This window comes from Epargyreus clarus, unplaced genomic scaffold, assembly GCF_041222505.1.
Source record: "Epargyreus clarus isolate Ecla_fem2 unplaced genomic scaffold, WU_Ecla_fem_2.2 ptg000026l, whole genome shotgun sequence".
NCBI lineage: Eukaryota > Metazoa > Arthropoda > Insecta > Lepidoptera > Hesperiidae > Epargyreus > Epargyreus clarus.
The window spans coordinates 4,068,089-4,086,979 of record NW_027332233.1 but is presented as its reverse complement, the minus strand read 5'-3'; the positions used below and the strand labels follow the sequence as shown (position 1 = coordinate 4,086,979).

Below are 18,891 nucleotides of genomic sequence, written 5' to 3'. Positions count from 1 at the left end.
AAAAAAATGAATTCATATCTGTGGTAAAACATAAAGAAATTAATTGGTAAAAACGAGAATTTTATAAAAATAATAATATCACAAAAATATCAACTACATAGTCACTCCTGGGCCCCAAATAGACGAATTCAGGGGGAAACAATAATGTTTAAACATGATTCCCATACAGTAAACCGTTTTCATTATATTTATATCATACGGTATTGGTACAGTAGATATAGTCCAGTATTATAACAATAGTCTTGAAAGGTGGTAAAACCCTTTGTTGTTCGACTCTGGCGGAACCACTGCCACACCTATTTCTGCCTAATAACTGTTGTGTTCTGGTTTGAACAGTGTGGTAAGAGAGTTCTGCGGCGTTTCAGCTTAGTCCTTTGGGCGGCAGTAACCACTTACCATCAGGTGGACTGCATGCTCGTCTGCTACTTCTATATTATATTAAAAAAAAAGTCAACAAAACCAACGAAACAACAGATGCATAGAAATTACCATTTCTTTATCCTATGCATATTAATTTTTTAACACTAATCACTAGTCACTACACTGGCTATCTTCTCGTCACTACACGTGAACTCCGCAGCTATAAGCGTCAACACATGCCGGAAGAAGCCATCCCCAGCGGTGCGCAGGCGGTAGAGCACTGCGTGCAGGTAGCGCTGGGCGCAGGCTTTGCACAGCTGAGTACGGTGTGTAACCCTGTGCGTGTAGTGCGCATGCGCGAGCCCCTGCGCTCCTGCGACGCATAGCATAGTAACTGCCTGGCCCCAGCGATATAAATTCAGGAGATATGACAAAGCTTAAACATGGTTCCCATACCATAAACCGTTTTCATTATTGTTATATCATACGGTATTGATACATTACATTTAGCATATTGTTAAAACAAAAGTCAACAAAACCAACGAATCAACAGACATATAGAATTTACCACTTCTTTATCTGGCATTCACTGCATATTAATTTTTGACACTAATCACTAGTCACTACACTGGCTATCTTCTCGTCACTGCACGTGAACTCCGCAGCTATCAGCGTCAATACATGTCTGAAGAAGCCATCCCCAGCGGTGCGCAGGCGGTAGAGCGCGGCGTGCAGGTAGCGCTGGGCGTGCAGCGCGCACGCGCCGCCCGTCGCGCCCGCGCACAGCTCGCGCGACGCACCGCACAGGACCACCGCCTGGCTCCAGATGCGAGAACTCACTGGAACATGACAAAAGATATAAGAAGACATAATAGACTATAACACGTGTGGTAGGTGCTGTGTGGTAGGTAGGTGGTGACGGTTTTTGGTTTAAAGGGTACAAGATGTTCCAACTTAAGTCTCCAGGAGAAGTCATTCCTCAGCTACTCTTAACTCTAAGCCTTTTTAGGGTGGATTACAGATATCTATAGATGGCAGTGGCACTTCGACATTAGATGGACAACTTGCTTGTTTTATTGGCGGTAAAATGTTCGTATTTTTTAATTCTTAGACTAGTTTATTCAAATGATTATTTTTTTACAGTCAAAGCATACATAACAATAAATTTTTCATACTCACATACGTAACATCTGAAAGTCAGATATCAATATTGTAATTTGAATCCTGACACTAAACTACATTGAAATTAAAATACAACACTTACAAAAATGTTGCATATCCACATCGCAGTACTGTTGCAATTGCTGCAGTGACCAGGTGCCCTCGACCGACGGTACACTGTTCCCAGTGACCACAACAGAGCCCGGCTCTACGAGACTGGACACTGCCTCTTCCACCTGCGTCTTTAAGAAGTATGTCTCCCCACCGAAGCCCAGTAGCTTACTGTCTTCTCTGATGACATGAAACCGGTAGTTAGTTGGAATGTGCTGGAAATACACAATTAAATTATAAATAGGTGGTAAAGCCCTCTGTGGTTAGACTTCAAAGTCACCATCAATACATATATTTCTACCTAATGTGCTTAAATACCTTAATACCTTAAACAGCAGTGCGCTCTGATATGTATGTTTTCAGGAGTAGCACATGTGATTGACCTTAGATAAGACACCAATTCTATGTGATTATAGAATTTCATGGACAGCAGTCTGAAGCAGTGGACACATGCTTGTGTTACGTCCAAATAATTTCAAAATATGTGAGGAGTAAGATAGTAGTAGCGTATGTGTGTAAGCCAGTGAAACACTGCTTTATGTTGAAAAAGGTGCTGCTGTTTTTATCTTTTTAGTTTAATGTTAGTGCATCTTACTTACTTTCGTATCAGCTAGCATAAGAATCCTGTGAACGTGCGGTTGGTCGGTGGTGTCCGGTGACAATCTGTTCAAGCAATCCGGATACATCTCGGCGAGCACCACTGCATTCTCCCCACCCAACTTGTCTCTCCTCAACTCACGTATGGCCAGGTCATCCAACTTCTCAAATATACAGTTTGCTACTTTCGGTTTTACATCTGTAATTGGGATTATTAATTGTCAAGTTACTGTAAATTATGTACTGTGTTAATAATATTTCTTGATAATACAGCTTTTTCCAGCATAAACACATAATTAGCAAAAAGTTTTAATAGATTTAAATTGGATAAATATATTTTAACTAATCCAAATACTTACCGTTGATCATACTGCACTATGATTGCATGGAAAACACATATGTATAATTATTAAATATGTAGAAATTTGAAAAATCTTTTCAAGCAAACTAAATCTTGCATCTTAATAAAAATCTGTTGTTATAGACATATTATGAGGAATTAATCATTTATAGACAATGATTATTCACTTAATTCCAATATTATGTTATGATATCGAAGTAGCAAATGACAGTGGTCCTGATAGTAAGTGGTCATTGTATAAGATTACCTAGCCTACCGTAAGCCAACCAAAGATATATTGCTAGCCCTGATGAGTAAGTTAGAATCCCGCTTAGGCAAGAAATCTAATAAATGTAATTCTAGGAGAAATGCTGTATTTACTCCAGTCTAGGAAATTCACATATTTCTCACCGTCTATTGTACTTTAAACAGTTGTATGTCGACATAAAGAATAATAAAACATTTTGTAATTTTGATAAAATCTTCATGCAATATCTCACCAAAGTGCTGGACAGCATAATTCAAGTCAGCATCTTCGCACCAGGCGAGGATTAGCTGCAGAGTCTGCAAGATAGAGCATTGCAGTCTATAGAAGAAGGAGCCAATGCGTATTGGCTGTCGCTTGCCACAACCCTCGCACACCCACTGTACTCTGCAATTAGTAAAAGATGTTTGGATTAAGTATATGGTTAAGTTAAGAAAGTGGCAATGATTGAACAAATTTATTATTTTCTCATGCAATACATATACATATTGTATAGGTATATCTTAAGACTAATAATAATCATAAGAAAATTTTAATAGCTAAAGCGTTTTTGGATATTTTTTTAACATAAATTTATGTCTAATATGTACTTATTTATTGGTAACTTCCTTAGTTAAATTTTGTTTGAATGTACAAATGTAATAATATTATTTTTACATTAATGTCAATGAATTACATAACTCATTTAGGCATACTCAATTTTGGTGTATATATTTAAATGTAAAGTTACCTAATTAACAAATTAGTGATAAATACATACCTGTCTATAACCCTTGCTTGTCTGCAAACAACATTACAATCAGGTTGTCCCGATGGACACCTGACACTGGTGGCCAGCAGTCCAAAGTCTTGTAGCCTCTGGATTATCTGACATACCAAGCTTTTCTTCCCATTGTTTGTTACCAATTCCTTGAAGAAGTTGAAGTTCCTGAAACAATAGTTATTATATTCTAATATGCATTTTACTTTCAGTACATTAGAGTAGTAAACAAAAGAGCTATAATCTATTGTTAAGTGGTCACTACTATACATAGATATTTGGAATCAAATTTACAATTTTCTAAGGTGACAGAACCAGAGTGGTCAGAAGGGTAAAAACGATGAAGGAAACCATTAAATTAGAGAGCTAGAGTTCGTAAAAAAATTCTCAAAGTTGTATAAAGTCTAACACTCTGCCAGCATACTGACTATTGCTTAAGCCTCTCTAGTTCTGAGAGGACCCTGTACGCACAGTGGGACAGTGGAATGGCGATAGCTATAGTGTTAAGGTAGAAGCCACTATTAATTAGCCTGGATGCTCGCTTTTAACTACGATAATAATGATATGAAGAGAGAAGAGATACATAAACTAACCCAGGACATGTGGTGAAGGGCACATAAATCTCATCAGACGATTTTCCACTAGAAGTGCTTTCATAAGTTGTGGAGTCTGGTTCCATTTTATATTATTTTAAATAAGAAGAAAATAGAATTTACGCTTCTAATAATATTAATTATAAAATAAAATACATTGATTGTTATTACTTGTCAACTTGTCATCTTTGTTATTTGACGGACAAATCAAAGTCATGTCATTACTACACTCTCATAACCACAGCTAAATAATATATCATACAGATATTATATTAGTATATAGTATATATTAGGGGGTGCTTCTTCCCTGTTGAACTGCTCGAAGAAAATCGGCACCCTGGAGACTCTTATTGTATCTTCCTTCTGTAGCTTTTATATTTATGGTTGAAAGCCGTGTCCTTAAATGAAACAGTGACTTTTTTATGTTAACAAATAAACCAAAAACCAATTTAAACTTAACTTATTTTCAGGAATAAGTCTTATTTCGTAAACTGCTATTGTAAATCGATGTTGTTTTAAGGGACGGTCGATTCAGACTCGATAAAGAAATCGATTTGAATTGGACATGCCTAGCCTAGCGTAATCTCTATGACAGATTGTTGCGATGCCTATGCATTTGCTGTGTCAATTTGTGTTGTTTATTTCAGTTACGCTAGATTTGGAAGTTTAACAATAAAACCGATATTTTTTGAATGAAACTCTACTAATATAACATTCAACATTTTAGTTTTCAACTGTTCCTTGGTGTTCCTCAGCAGATTTTTAATGGTGAGTATTTCTTAATATATTTTACACGAGGTATTGATGAGTTTCTAATCAATTATAATTTAATTTAAAATAAACACACGTTACATATTTATAATAAATAGTTTAAATGGTTGTGATAGGGAAAATACGTGTAATGTTATGATTTTTTACTATTTGAAATAAGTCCTAACAACCGCAATACCGCATCGATGCAAAGAAATATTCGTAAACCATAAATCTGCGCTTTTTACTATATTGTAATTTTTTGTGCTGGTTTAAGGCTAATTTTTTCCCCATAAATAATATCTTTTGAATTTTTACATATATTGTATGAATTTTTTTATGTCTTTCTTGTCACACCTTGTCTTCAAGGGTGTGACAAGAAAGACATAAAAAAATTCTAAACTAAAGATAGTAGCACTTTAAACTAAGATAGTAGCACTTCACACCACTGTTAAGAGGTACAATTAGTTGTGATGGTGTTACGCTACAGATTCAGTCCACAAAGGGTTCCCTTAACCATGATGCCATGGGCGGCAGTCACTTACCTCCAGATAAAATGCATGCTTGTCTGCAACTCCTATATTATAAAAAATACCTCAAATAACTACTTTGTATATTATAGTTTATAACTTCAATAATCACAATATGAGGAGTGTAGGTTTAAGTAGTAATTGTCCCTGTAGTTCTGGGACTAGAATAGGGCTACGGTATCCCCTGCCTATCGTAAGAGGCACCTGAAGGAAGCTTCCGGGGTTTGCGAGTGGCAAAACTGTGAGCTCGAACCGTCCAGTAAGCGAGAAGGATGGCAGTCTAAAAAAAAAGGATAAGTAGTAATGTTAATACGAGTTCTTTATTGTATTGTTGCTATATAATACTTCGCCTATTTCTGCTTAATGACAGTAGTGTTAAACACTGCTGTCTTCTGGTTTGTAAGGTCTGATAAGATGGTATACTTATCTGAGGCATTACAACTTAGTCCTCAGGGGGAGGAACACATGTGTGGCTCACCTCCGGTTGAACTCTAATTTTATCAAGCAAATACAGATACCCATGGATGGCAGTAGCCACTTACCATCGGATTAACTGCAGCTACATTTACTACTTCCCTTTTATAAAAAATATAAGTTGCATATAATGCACTTACAAACAATGTATATAAACACATGTTGTGCACAAAGAGTAATTGAAAAGACAACCCATTATGTAATTTAGTATAATTAAACAATTGACTAAATTGCTTGTTGGCTCCCTCAGTGTAAAATTAAATGTTTCTTGCAACATCTTGCAAGCCATCACTTTAATTAACTACCAGTGTTTATATTATTTTGGACCATAAAAGTAGAATTTTATGAGTTTAAGAGAATACTTTTTATCAGAAGTTTCCCATGGAAACGAGAAATCATAATGTAACATGTATCACATATTTGGGATTTTATTAACTTCCCTAATAAATTAATAATACTAAATATCCCAAGTAATAAATCAATAGGACTGAGCATCAGCACAGCGTAGCTTAGTTTTATAAGATAGGGTCGAACCAGGGAAGGGTGTTTGCGGTTCTATAAGAAGCGGAAAGCTTTAGCTACATCTCTGGTAGATGGGATACTATCTGGTCATCATTAACTACACATATTATTAATTTTTCCATGATATCTAAGAACTTTGAAACATTTTACCAAGAGGGGTAACACACGGGCTAGAATGAGGTATTTCAATTCAAAGTGAAACGAAATATATTAATTTTGTATATGCTTTACGTACAAATTGTCAGTTACAATATTTTTTCTTATACAACTATCGGACCGAAACGCCACCTCAACTGAGAAGATCCGGTAAACGTCACACTGGCACTGTCGACGGTCGTCAGTCGCTGACTATAGGCGGCGACGTCCCCGGACTGTCGCCGGGAACTGTCGTTCGTGTATTGTACATACTCCCTAAGTCGTCAGCCAAGGAGTAAATAAGGTCGGCGTCCGCCTAGTCTTTTTTGTTTTAAGTAAGTGGCTACTACCGCCAATGGACATCTGTAATCAAGTCCAGATAGATTAGATATTCCTACCTGATGTCGCCGCTACACCTCAGGACTAAACTAAGGAACGCCTCGAAAAAGTATGCCTCCAGCGCTTAACACTGATGTTATGAGGCAGAATTAGGTGTCACGGTGGTGCTGCCGGAGTCGAACCACATACCACCACCTTTAAATTGAGCATAATAACGCTAGATGTAGCTAGCTAGTGTAACTATACAGTTCCAACCGTCGTATAATTATTATTAACGAGCTGAAGCATTCTCATCTCACCTACTAAGTATCTGTTACTGTTTATTTCGTTGGAGCGTTAAATCGTTAATCACCACAAACCATTATCTTTGCCGCTTACTCAAACCCGTTTTCAGCGGATTCATGCGTAATTTACAGAACAGTGACTTGCTAGGTATTTCTGTGATTCAGCAAAACAGAAACTAGTGTATTAAACTCTAAAATGAAAAATTAGGTTACTGTCCTTTACTATTTTCATAAAATATATCCTTTACTATTTATACAATGACCTTCATTCTCTTTTCATAATGAGAAGGGATTTTAGTCCTTCACTAGTTTTTAAACGCGGCTTCGCCCGCGTTAATAAATATAACATACTAACATACGTAAAACTGATAATTCGTACCTTCAACTTTGCTAAAGATCATCACTTGATCAAATGCATACTTTACGATTTAATATCGATAAAAATACTATCGATTAAAATAATCTAAACTAAATCTAAAACTAATATCGATTAAAATAGTCGATGTTTTGGGTCCAACAGATCGATTCTCCGATTAATCGATCTTAAATCGCCATCCCTAGTTCCCGTGGGATTTTCGGGATAAAAACTATCCTATGTCCTTTCTCGGGTCTCAGACTATCTTTGTACCAGTGTTTGTATCAGTGGTTTAGGCGTGAAGAAGAGACAACCAGACAGACAGACAGAGTTAGTTTCGGATTTATAATATTAGTAAGGATACCATACAATGAGGGTGGATTGAGTTCTTATACTTTTGAGAACTTTTTAGAGAACTCAGGCGTGTAGATTTTCTCAAAAAGTGTTCCGTCAAGCAAGAGTTAATTAATTTCTAATACGTAAATAACTACGGAAAATCATAGGTGACAAGATTAAAATTTCTGATCCTCTTGACTACCTATAGTATAATCTCCTTTAGAAGGTACCGGATTGACTCGTTTTTCTAAAATTTCACATCCTGTTGACTACCTGCATTTTACTCTCCCTTAAACAGTAACGGATTGACTCGTTTTTTTATTACCAAAGTTTAATTTACTCAAGTCTACCTATAGAACATTCTAGTAACCACTCTCGCCTCCGAGAAGCTTGAAAAACTCCTGTCACGTGCGACGTCGCTACCTATTACACGCTGCATTTAACACGACGTCTGCCTGTTACTGGCGCACCGTTTAGATCACAAATTCCCTCCATCTCTGTAAACGACGAAATAATATAATAGACCCGTAATACTTAGGTGGGTTTTATGTAAGTAAGCGGTCCTGTGAAAAGTGAGTAAAATACATTCTGATTGGCTCTATCAAGTCCCTCTTCACTCAGGTTTTTTCCAATAATTAATAAATGCGTGTAAAAAAATCTGAAAATAAGTGAAAGTTCCAATCCGTGTGCACAGTAGTATTGTTTGAAAATGTCATAGAAAAGAAAAGCAAGGAAAATGTATATCTATGTACATTCGAACAAGAGCGCCATACCCACGGAACAATCAAAACTAGATTTTTGTTCCATGACCTTATCAAACATAATTAAAATATTTACTTAAGTAATACGAGGTTTTATTTCGTAGATATTTATGTTTACTTTTTGATTGCATACGATTCACACGACAGCCGCCCGCTTCCAAGAGAGCTCATAAGCTAGCATTCACCGACCACTAAACGAAGACCGTCAAATCTAATCCTGATTACGTAATTCTTCCCGCTTATCAGCGGAACCAATCACTGGGTATAGGGATTTTGATATTGAATTTCCCGGATAAAGGGACACCTGGAGGCCTGCAATCTCTTGATGGAAGGCCTAAAGAAAAGTTGTTTCCTTCCGTTGTGATTCTCGTGACCCATTAAAAACGATTTAACGCAATCGGTATTCTACAGAAAATATTTTGATGTGACATGTCGACTATTTTTATTTTTGGGTCATTCGCTTTGATTATCATTTACGAATTTAGGCTAAAGCATGCGGAAGTGGTTATGAAAGAGGCTGGGATTTTTTAAGCTTGACGCCAATTTTTAGTAAAACAAGCATCTTGGTCTCTTGTTTGTGTTTGAAATAACTTCATAAAAATAGATGAAATGAGGCCGAAATGGTGTCCACGAAATATTCTCGACCATTGTTCTCGAATAAGGCTTGACGACTAAAGACAGCACTTTGTGTGGGCGAAGTGTAATTTGTAACTTTAGTAAGTAAATGGATTCGGGACAGATACCGTAATCTTGGCGTCGTTTTTGTTGCCTTTTATGAACTGTTTTTTATGTTATGAAAGTAGAAAACGGATGTAGAAAACTTAGACGCTACATCCTTTTACTTATTCCTTCCCGCTTATGTGCGACCGTCACTAATTTCAAACACATTCTCGCAATTATATGATTGCCTGAGAGAACAATATTAGAAGTTTTTCTATAACCAAGTATGCGTTAAGCACCACACCCTTCAATTCCGTTCTTCAAACCCAGTCCCAGCAGCGCTAATTAGTAGATGAATGTGAGATATAGGTGTAGCTGTGTAATCGCAAATTTGCATTTTCATTTCTGTACATAGCAAGTGAAATATTATAATTTCCTTAAATATATGTAGGTAGATAAGAAATTTGGCTTACATCTCGTCAACAATCTCTCGTCTTGAGTATAAGCTACCAGTTTCAGACGTGTATCTTGATTAATCTATCGCCAATGCAGAGAATTCCGCGAGAGCTTCGACGTACATTTCCTGTTCCACATAGGAAACGCTTATTAATGTATGTCATTGCGACCTTTCCTTGGGATACTTCCTTCAGCACTATGAATGAATCTGCTGCTACCAAAACATCATTGTGTGTTATTATTTGGTTATAACTAGCAATATTTTGGAAGTAGGAAACAGACATTCAATTTACCTGATACCTGGTAAACATTTAGCTACCTCATAATAACACTTCCGTTGTTGTCCCTAAAGAGTAAGTTGCATGCTTTCCTACATTATTACGTACGTGTTCTTAACTACACTATTAACAGAAACACACATTGCAAACACTTGTAGGTATGATGTATTGTCGGAAACTGTATTCATAAGTTCGTCGCTCTAGGCGGCTTATTTCGTCATTTCCTGGAGCTGTTGCCTATATAGAGCAAGCTTTATTACTTACTTGTTTAGGTTTAGCATTTTTATGCGGTTTTCGTACTACTTGAAGTATGTTCATGAAGGAAACAATAGGTCTCAACAATGCAAAGAGGTGCTTGGGGCAGATTCGGGGCCGGCCACCTCAGCGGTACAAAACTTTACAAATAACAAATTTTAAAGTTTTCTTCTAGTCAGTGCCTATTTGTATAGCAGTTCTTGGCGTTTTGGTGGTAGTGTTTGGATGCCAGTTGTCTTACATATGATGTGATCTTCTTATCCTCTAAAAGTGACAATGCACTTGTGATCAGCTTCAGGCAGAATCCGTATTTTATAAGGAGTTGGCTGGAATTCCATGAGCGATATTGACCACTTGATTTCAGTTGGACTGCATGGTCGTTTGCAACTTCAACTTAATATAAATGACTATTTTAGTAAATAAAATATCGGTAAGCTATCTGACTGAATAAAATCCATAGTTATAGTCGTTAGCATAATGTATTTTTTTTTCGCTGACCTATTCCTTGGGCCGTGAATTGAGACCAGTGCCCACGTTACGCCACTGACAATACATAAAATGGTCTACATTATCGACGTATAAGTAGAGTACCAAATTAGCGTGTCAATAATTGCAATAGCCTTGTTCATTGTGGTTAAAGCTTGCTCGACGTTTCATTCTGGATTTGGAAACCAAATACCAATCACGTACACGCGAGTTACTCCGTTTAGTGTATAGACGAAGTAGCAAAATAGACTCCTACATTATCGTGCCATCTCTTTTTGTGTAACGTGAGACCGTCACATCAGATCGGATCCCGTCTCATGTTTGTTGTTATATAGGACGAATTATTTGCAGAGTAAATGTTTAAAACATAATTTTTAGCTAGAGCTTTATTTTTGATGTTTTTTTTTTAATTCATAAGTTTCAAATAGTGGCCAGTAAAATAGATTATTAAATATACTATTATATGCAATTTTTTTTTGCAATAATATTAAGGAAATTTACAAAAAAAATTGTATCTTCACGTTCTGTACTAAGACGCATTTGTCCTTTTAGAGGTTTAGACCGTTAACACTTAAGGGTTTGAGAACATTAAGGAAGAGCTATCTATCAGGCACGATTTCTTACAATGTGTCCCTATTTAAACAAGTGGTAATTAATTTCTAATACGCACACGAATTGTAACGTGTTTACGTTTTAAATACTACACCCCCAGCTTAGATTCGAACTGCATGTAAGAATTGCATTTGCTTTTAAACTTCGCTTCTCAAATTAAGCAATTACATATTATGTAGGAGTAAATAGATTTATATAGAATCTTTTCAACTGAAATGACTGATTAATTCTGTACTGTTATTACCAAAAAATCTAGCATTAGGAGCCTATTTAGTTAGTTACTCTATGTTACAGTGGCACAGATAGGATTGTTTCGGTCTTACATGGATCGTATCACGAAATCTAAGCCATTACAGTATATTTATTGAGATCATGCCACAGTTATGCGAACAACATACTCTTTTGTTTCAAATATAGCTTTTAAGGTCAACTCAGTTCTAATTATAGATACATTGAACGTAAACACTTGATTGATTGAACTATGTGCTTTATAGAGCTTGTTTTATATAGTTGAAGGTGGTAGAACCCTTTGTGGTTCGACTCTGGCGACACCACCGCCACACCTATTTCTACCTAAGAACAGCATTTTTAGGCGCTGCTGTGTTCCGTTTTGAAGGGTGTGGTAATGGAGACTTTTCCGAGGCGTTCCAGCTCAGTCCTCAGGGGTAGAGGCGCATCTGTGGCCGACCTCAGGTAGGAATATCTAATCCTATCTGAGGTTGATTACAGATGTCCATGGGCGGCAGTAGCCTCTTACCATCAAGTGGACTGCATGCTCGTCTGCTACCCCTATATTATAAAAAAAGCTTGTTTTTTAGTATACACCACCGAAGGCTAATGTTTTTGAACGTAGGTCTCTTTCTTCGGCACAACTCAAACGGCTTGAGGGCTTTTAACAATTGAGGAGTCAATGGATTCGTCTAAATTGTGAGAGTAATAGAATAATAGACTCCATTAATTCTTTTTTCAGGTAATTATTTTTAAGTCCAGTTTTTTGTACTTTTACTTTTAACACTTGATAACTTAACTGAACTATGTTCAGAGAGAAGCTGTGGCTTGTTTTTGTAAATGAAACGAAAGTTAATTAACATATTCTAGTGAAGCGCTTACCGCTTTTTCATCTTCTTTCATGTAACAACACCTCTTGTACTTAACAATAGCATTACGTGTTAGGGATTATTTCCGCCGATATTATGCAGATGTCTCTTAGTTCGTTGCGTAAATGGTGGCACCCGTAACTAATCTTTTGCCGTCTTTTTAACGGGAAATTGCTTGCGCACGCGATCGTAAACGTGTGTTTCGTTACGTTGTTATATTAACAGTTTGCTACAACAAGGAATATTTTGATCATAAACGAGAAAGGTGGTTTTTATTTGAAGGCGGTAGGACCTTTCGCGGTTCGTCTCCAGAGACACTGTCGTCATATCTATTTCTGCCTTATAACAGCAGCGTAGCGCTGCTCCGTTCTTGTTCGAAGAATGTAGTAAGGGACTGAACTTACACGAGGCGTTCTAATATAGTCCTCAGGGCTAGTCACACCTTAGACAGGACTGTTACTCTATCCAAGATTGATTATAGACGTCCTTAAGCGAAAGTGACCACATACCGACAGGTGGACTGCATTCTCGATTGCTACTTTTATAATAGAAATAAAATAGTTCAGGACAACACGGCACAAAACCCGTCGTCAAGTAATTATCTACTAATGTCGCAGTAAACAGATCTCTATTAATACTTATCAAGGTCTATTAATCACGCTAGAGGCTGGCTTTGGCCTGGAAAAAATCGAGACCATTTGAACTCGTCTTAAAAAGATACGAACGAGTTTGACGCGACATGTTCTCGGAACAACGTGTTGTCGGTTGTGGCTAAAGTGCATACAGAGTCGGATTTAGGGAAGAGCACTGGGCTATTTTCCCGGGGCCTCCTGTAGAGAAGGGCTCCTAAGATAGACAAAAATAAAACAAATTTGAACGGGTCTGTAAATTTAAAGTGTTTTTTTCTAAACAGTATTATTTGTTATTCAATACAAATTTTATTTAGTGGCACTATTTTATAAAAACTTGCCGAAAAAAATGTTTCTTTAAATTCGGTAAATTAGAGGCCTCCACTCCTTCATTGTCCTAGTGCCTCCACAACACCACAATCCGGGCCCGAATGCAGGCATGTGTGGAACGCGGAGCCGCGCCGGTTTAAAATTAGCGGAGTCGCCCTATCCAGCAATAAGCAACGTTCCAGGAACACCGGCCGTCACTGCACACGACACGACAATAAGACGAGCACGGCACGTCGAACGATTGTATCTAAACGTTTCACTTCGTATCAGACTTACGGTTTATGTAGGGATGCAAGGTAGAGAAATTATTAATACTTATCGATATTAATATCGATTTTATAACCTTTATTTCCGCTGCCAATTTAAAAGATTATTACTTTTTAGCAACCTTTTTTTCGCAAATTTAGTAGTTTCTAACTATATAATTTTCTATATTTCCATATTTTTCGATATGAAAATATCGTTTCGGCTATATTGTTAATATTGATATAAATATCGACACTTTAAGTTCGATATTATCGATATATAGTTCCAGTAGGTACATCTTCCATTGTGTTCGATTGGTTAACTGGGTCTTTCGCACATCAATAAAACGACCCTATTCAATGCGGATGACGCTACGCCGTACGAGTGACGCGCTAGGAATGCTGTGTTCTCTCTGTGTAGAGGTTTTCTCGTTAGTTTTGTTTAGCTATTCAACTTTATTGGAGGCTACGCTATATTTGGAGCGAGATTTGTTTCGTCTGACACGGCTGGTGTAGCAAATTTGAAATGTGGTTTTGATATGTGAAAATATTACTGTAAACCGTCTATATAAGCCATTCTAGTGAAAATCGATATAATAAGATAATAACAAATCTTTGCTATACTTCTATCTTTAATTCGCAGAGAAATGCTTATCATCACGCTCGTTATTCTTTTATAGTTATGAACTGCACGTTTTGATTCTAGACAGCACAATCAACGGATAGATTGAACATTATGTATTTCGGCGGTATTATAATAAATTAGATCCGTGTGTTGCTTCCGAGAGTGGGTAAAAGGATTATGTAAGGTCAGAGTCGAACGATCCGATCAGTTTACGATACACAATAGACGATAGGTGTATGACCTTAGATAACGAATGATACCACTTTCACTATCACGACAATTACGAGTACGAACTAGACGGGTCCGATATATCACACCGTTACTAAAAACCGTTTTAGTACTCGTATTTATATTACCATATCGATACGCTAGCCAACTGTTATAATAAAGTTTTTGTGAAATAACCAAAGCAAGTAACAAAATGCAAAAGTAAAACAATGATTAATCATATACTTACGTAGCTGTTCGACATTCTACACTGGTTAAAGTGAAAAAGACACGATAAAAGTAATAAGGAGAATATTATGCGAAAAAGCAAATACGTTTGCCAACCGTTTGCAACTGACGCTATTAACTCAACATCGGTAGCGAGCTACGCTTTTGATATCGATGAAGGAACCAGTCTCTATCGATATAACAACCAAATATCGTTTACGTAACCGTTTTTAAATAAAACGACTATACCTAATATAAACCATGGGAGCGCTGAGCGTGGCCGAGGGGCATGATAATTCGATTAACCGCCTTCAATGAGTATTGCTGTAAGCTCTGATATAACTGAAAGTGGAATATCATTACGCTTTAGTGTCGTTCGTTATTTGAATAGATTATATTATAATTGAAAGTAACTGTAGTCTGGGGCTTTAATATATTTGTAGTAGATAACATTATAATATATATTACTAATATAGTCAGTTTTATAGTTAATTGTAACAGGCGTTACTTTGGAAATCCACGCTATTAAGTTAGGAATAAAATGCCTTCGCAACAACTCGCTACCAATATCGTTGATAGTATATATTTTAAGCCGTGCAGTATGTTAAACAAAAAATGGTGGATGTATATTTTAGTTTCTTGCATCTGCAGCAAACTTTTGTAGGAGGGAGCGTGGTACATACTGCATGGTTTAAAATACATACCATCACACATATTGGTAGCGGATGTTGTGAAGTAATCTCAATCAACTTACCTAATAGTCAATTATATAATATTTATTTAAAATTTCAGCAGAATTGAAGAATGATAGAAGATTTAATAAAATTTGAAGCCCGATGAGAGCTCATCTCGTTCAGTGCATAGAAGTCCCTCGTCAAAGAAGTTTTTAACTTAATGGTCTGACGTAACGAGCTAAGAGCGACCGAATTTGAAGTGAAGCTTGAACATTTTCATTACCAAGTCATAAAAGCTTACTTAGCTGTTATACTTTATAAGCAACTTTAGGAAAATTGAAAGATAATAATTAGCTTTATATAATTTTTATAAGTCAACGTTGATTAACATACCGTTGTCCTTGTAAATAAGTAATAATAAAAAAGTTGTTTTATTTTCCGATTTTAGTCGTATATGTATTAACAATTGTTTACATTGTTCCTGTACAATCTGGGTATCAGATTTAATTTAACTGTAAAGGAATTCATTACTATTCATTTAGCTAATTTACTAATATTAGTTTTTCAAGAGCTTGTACGTAAGGGAGCGTCACTGTGTTCTGGTTTAGAGGTTAGTAAAGGAGTGACACACGTGGTATTCCAATTTATTCCTCAGCGGTATCAACGCATATGAGACCTACATTACAGCAATCTTCAATCGCATTTATAGTTCACGAGCTTTTGCCTGCGGCTTCGATCGCGTTACGAAGTAATATTTTCATCCCCTATTTTATCCCCTTGGGGGTAGAATTGATCAAAATCCTTTCTTAGCGGTTGCCTACGTCATAACATCTACCTGAATGCCAAATTTCAGCCCGATCCGTCCAGTGGTTTGAGCTGTGCGTTGATAGATCACTATGTCAGGCAGTCACCTTTGAGTTATATATATTTAGATTACAGATGTCCATTTCAGATTGCTTTTTATAAAATTAAGTAAAAAACCTAGTTTAAAATCCATGTTCTACAGATAAGACCAACAGATTTAAATCCAAATGTTTCAGCCTTGGATTGAAACTATTCAAACCAAACTAGTTATTCCATTAGTTTACAAACAATCGAGCCAAGCCTTGCGGACTAATAGTTAGATGCAGTTTCATGCAAAATCCTTTATGTTAGCCTCAGAAACAATGAGATATGTACCTTTAGTGCAGTGAAGCGATTGGTTTGTGATTGTCTTGTATCCGACAATTTATGTACAGTAATCTTCTTTCCCGCCCACTAGTAATTGTTCGATTTGCATTATCCGTAATCCCTTCTCAACTGCTTCGTGCTTTCTCTCTCATTGTCTTTTTGGCTATTCATTACGCGTTGTCAGAAAGTAAAATGTGACTATGATGTACCCACTAACTTTAGTGACCATATTAAAATGTACTTTAGACTCTTAACTATATTCTAGATTCGTATATTTAATAACAAGTTAAGATTCTAATACTATGTTATTATTACGTACATTATATTTTCCCCAACAAAACTTGTGGCAGTTTTCCTGGCTATAAATATTTAAAAGTAGGTATTTTTTATAAGTTGACTATTTCATTACCTAATCCATATTTAGGCGCACATTACACACTGTTTACAATTGCCTAAACCCCACAGTTGCAACGGTGTTTATCGCCCACATGGCCCATAACACATTTCCTCGTGTCGTACACGTACGTGTAGGATGCGCACGCGCCGCTCATCAGCGGGAACATCCGCGAACGTTAATTGCCCCACAATCTGCACTGCACCGGCAGCGGCAGAGAAAGCTGGTTTCATTGATATTAACTATCAATCAACGTCTTCCTAGATGAAATTAATGTGGCTTTTTTGTCCTGCAGCTAATGTCGTGGCACATTCTCCAGTTACGTAGTTCAACTGTAACTGTAGCTTGTCATCTATACAATTAACAACCAAACCATAGATGTGTCTAGACACTCTTAGACTAATGAATAATAGCTTCTCAAAACACTGTTTTTAAATAGTCAATTGGTCTTTACAAAGTAAAACAATTTTGCTTTCTATTTTTTTCAGTCATCCGAAAAAATCTGCAGTCTTTGAATAGGTTGCAGGTAGAGCGATCTTTATGTTTTACGAGCTTATGTTATGCCAGTAAATATCGAAAACTAAAAAGGATATAAATTAGTTTAATATGTTAATTCGTGCCCTAAGCTGTTTATAACATAATTGTTTCAACGTGTTGTTGCCTTTTGTACTAGTACCATTCGATTGCGCACTCTGTTCATCATAAGAGTGCACCTAATTAACTTTTTAATGGGTGCCTATTAAATTTAAAAGTATAATTCACTGATACACGCTATATGAATATCATTTTACAACTTCTATTTCATGTGTATCGTAACAAAACAAAGGTTCTCTTTTACCGTTACCCGTATGTAGATAAGCATCTGAAGATAGTTCATTACTCTCTTTAAATACTATGATTAACGTCTGTAACCAATCGCTTTATAGCCAGGTGTACAGTGTAAGAAATAAACTCATCAGTTCTCATTTGAGACACATTGACAATGACGCACGTACTGCGTTGTGGGTTGTATACAATACAAAACAGCCCATTTGTACTCGACTGAACTTTCACCCATTCGATGGAGTTGATAACAATGTGCTTTTTTAAGCCGATGTGAACGTGAGAGTAATCAACTGTGTCATCTACATTAACTCAACGTAACGCTGTTTCTTGTTAATTAAGCATAGTAAAGTGTGTTCTATTCACTATTCTAACTTCTAATAAGCATATCAGACTGCAATCTATGTTTCTTGCAGCCTGACTAGTCGAAGTCGTGTTTTTGTTACATTTAATTCATTTTTTTATTGAAAATAAATAAATATTATTTTATTTTTGTCATAATTTCTTTGTCATTAGTGGTAATACTTACTTTACCGTTATTGCTATTTAAGTTATAAATGTTATATGGCTATACAAACATTAGGTATATACATTACTGTCCCTGTAGTTTCTGGACCAGAATAGGACTACGGTATTCCCTGCCTGTCGTAAGAGGCGACTAAAAGGGGCTTTCGGGGTTACGGGCGGCAAGAGTGGGAGCTCGAACCGCCCGGCTAGCGACCCCGGGAAGGACGACGGTATGTGTGGTCGCATTCCGTCGTATACACCTGACGGTGTGGTGACACAAAGTCACCTGGGCGGAGCTCTCCGGTCGCGTTCCTTTGGAGATCCCGGAGTCCTCTACGCAGCGCCGAGGACGGCCACCGGGGGGGGGGGGGGGGGGGGGCTTAGTGCGGTAAGAGTCCCACATAACCCCGACCCGCTCCCACGGCACCGGGTACCTTTTGAAGGTTTCCCCCTCGAGAAGAACATATATGTATACATATATACATTATACATACTACAAACAGCGCAAAAACAGCTATTACAATGATATATTCGTGCAGTTGA

General features: G+C 36.9%; 1 protein-coding gene and 1 long non-coding RNA gene across 2 annotated transcripts; one reads left to right on the top strand and one right to left on the bottom strand.

Annotated features, from left to right (window-relative positions):
• Positions 1–413: 413 nt before the first annotated feature.
• LOC140753456 (uncharacterized) lies at positions 414–4,385 on the bottom strand. Its single transcript, XM_073088065.1, has 6 exons — positions 4,188–4,385; positions 3,595–3,762; positions 3,070–3,221; positions 2,232–2,428; positions 1,625–1,847; positions 414–1,199 (listed from the first exon to the last, which is right to left on the bottom strand). Exons 1-6 carry the CDS (start codon positions 4,271–4,273, stop codon positions 970–972), a joined length of 1,056 nt encoding a protein of 351 aa, XP_072944166.1. The 5' UTR covers positions 4,274–4,385; the 3' UTR covers positions 414–969.
• Positions 4,386–4,751: 366 nt separating this feature from the next.
• LOC140753283 (uncharacterized) lies at positions 4,752–15,897 on the top strand. The gene is made up of 2 exons (XR_012103553.1): positions 4,752–4,955; positions 15,574–15,897. It is a non-coding gene; the product is annotated as an uncharacterized LOC140753283 (long non-coding RNA).
• The last annotated feature ends 2,994 nt before the right edge of the window (positions 15,898–18,891 follow it).

Excerpts from the sequence above, each read along its gene's own strand:
- LOC140753456 (XM_073088065.1), bottom strand. The coding sequence starts at position 4,273 with ATGGAACCAGACTCCACAACTTATGAAAGCACTTCTAGTGGAAAATCG. Across the intron at positions 3,763-4,187 it reads CCCTTCACCACATGTCCTGG|GAACTTCAACTTCTTCAAGG; the intron begins GTTAGTTTATGT and ends CTATTGTTTCAG. Across the intron at positions 2,429-3,069 it reads TTATGCTGTCCAGCACTTTG|ATGTAAAACCGAAAGTAGCA; the intron begins GTGAGATATTGC and ends TCCCAATTACAG.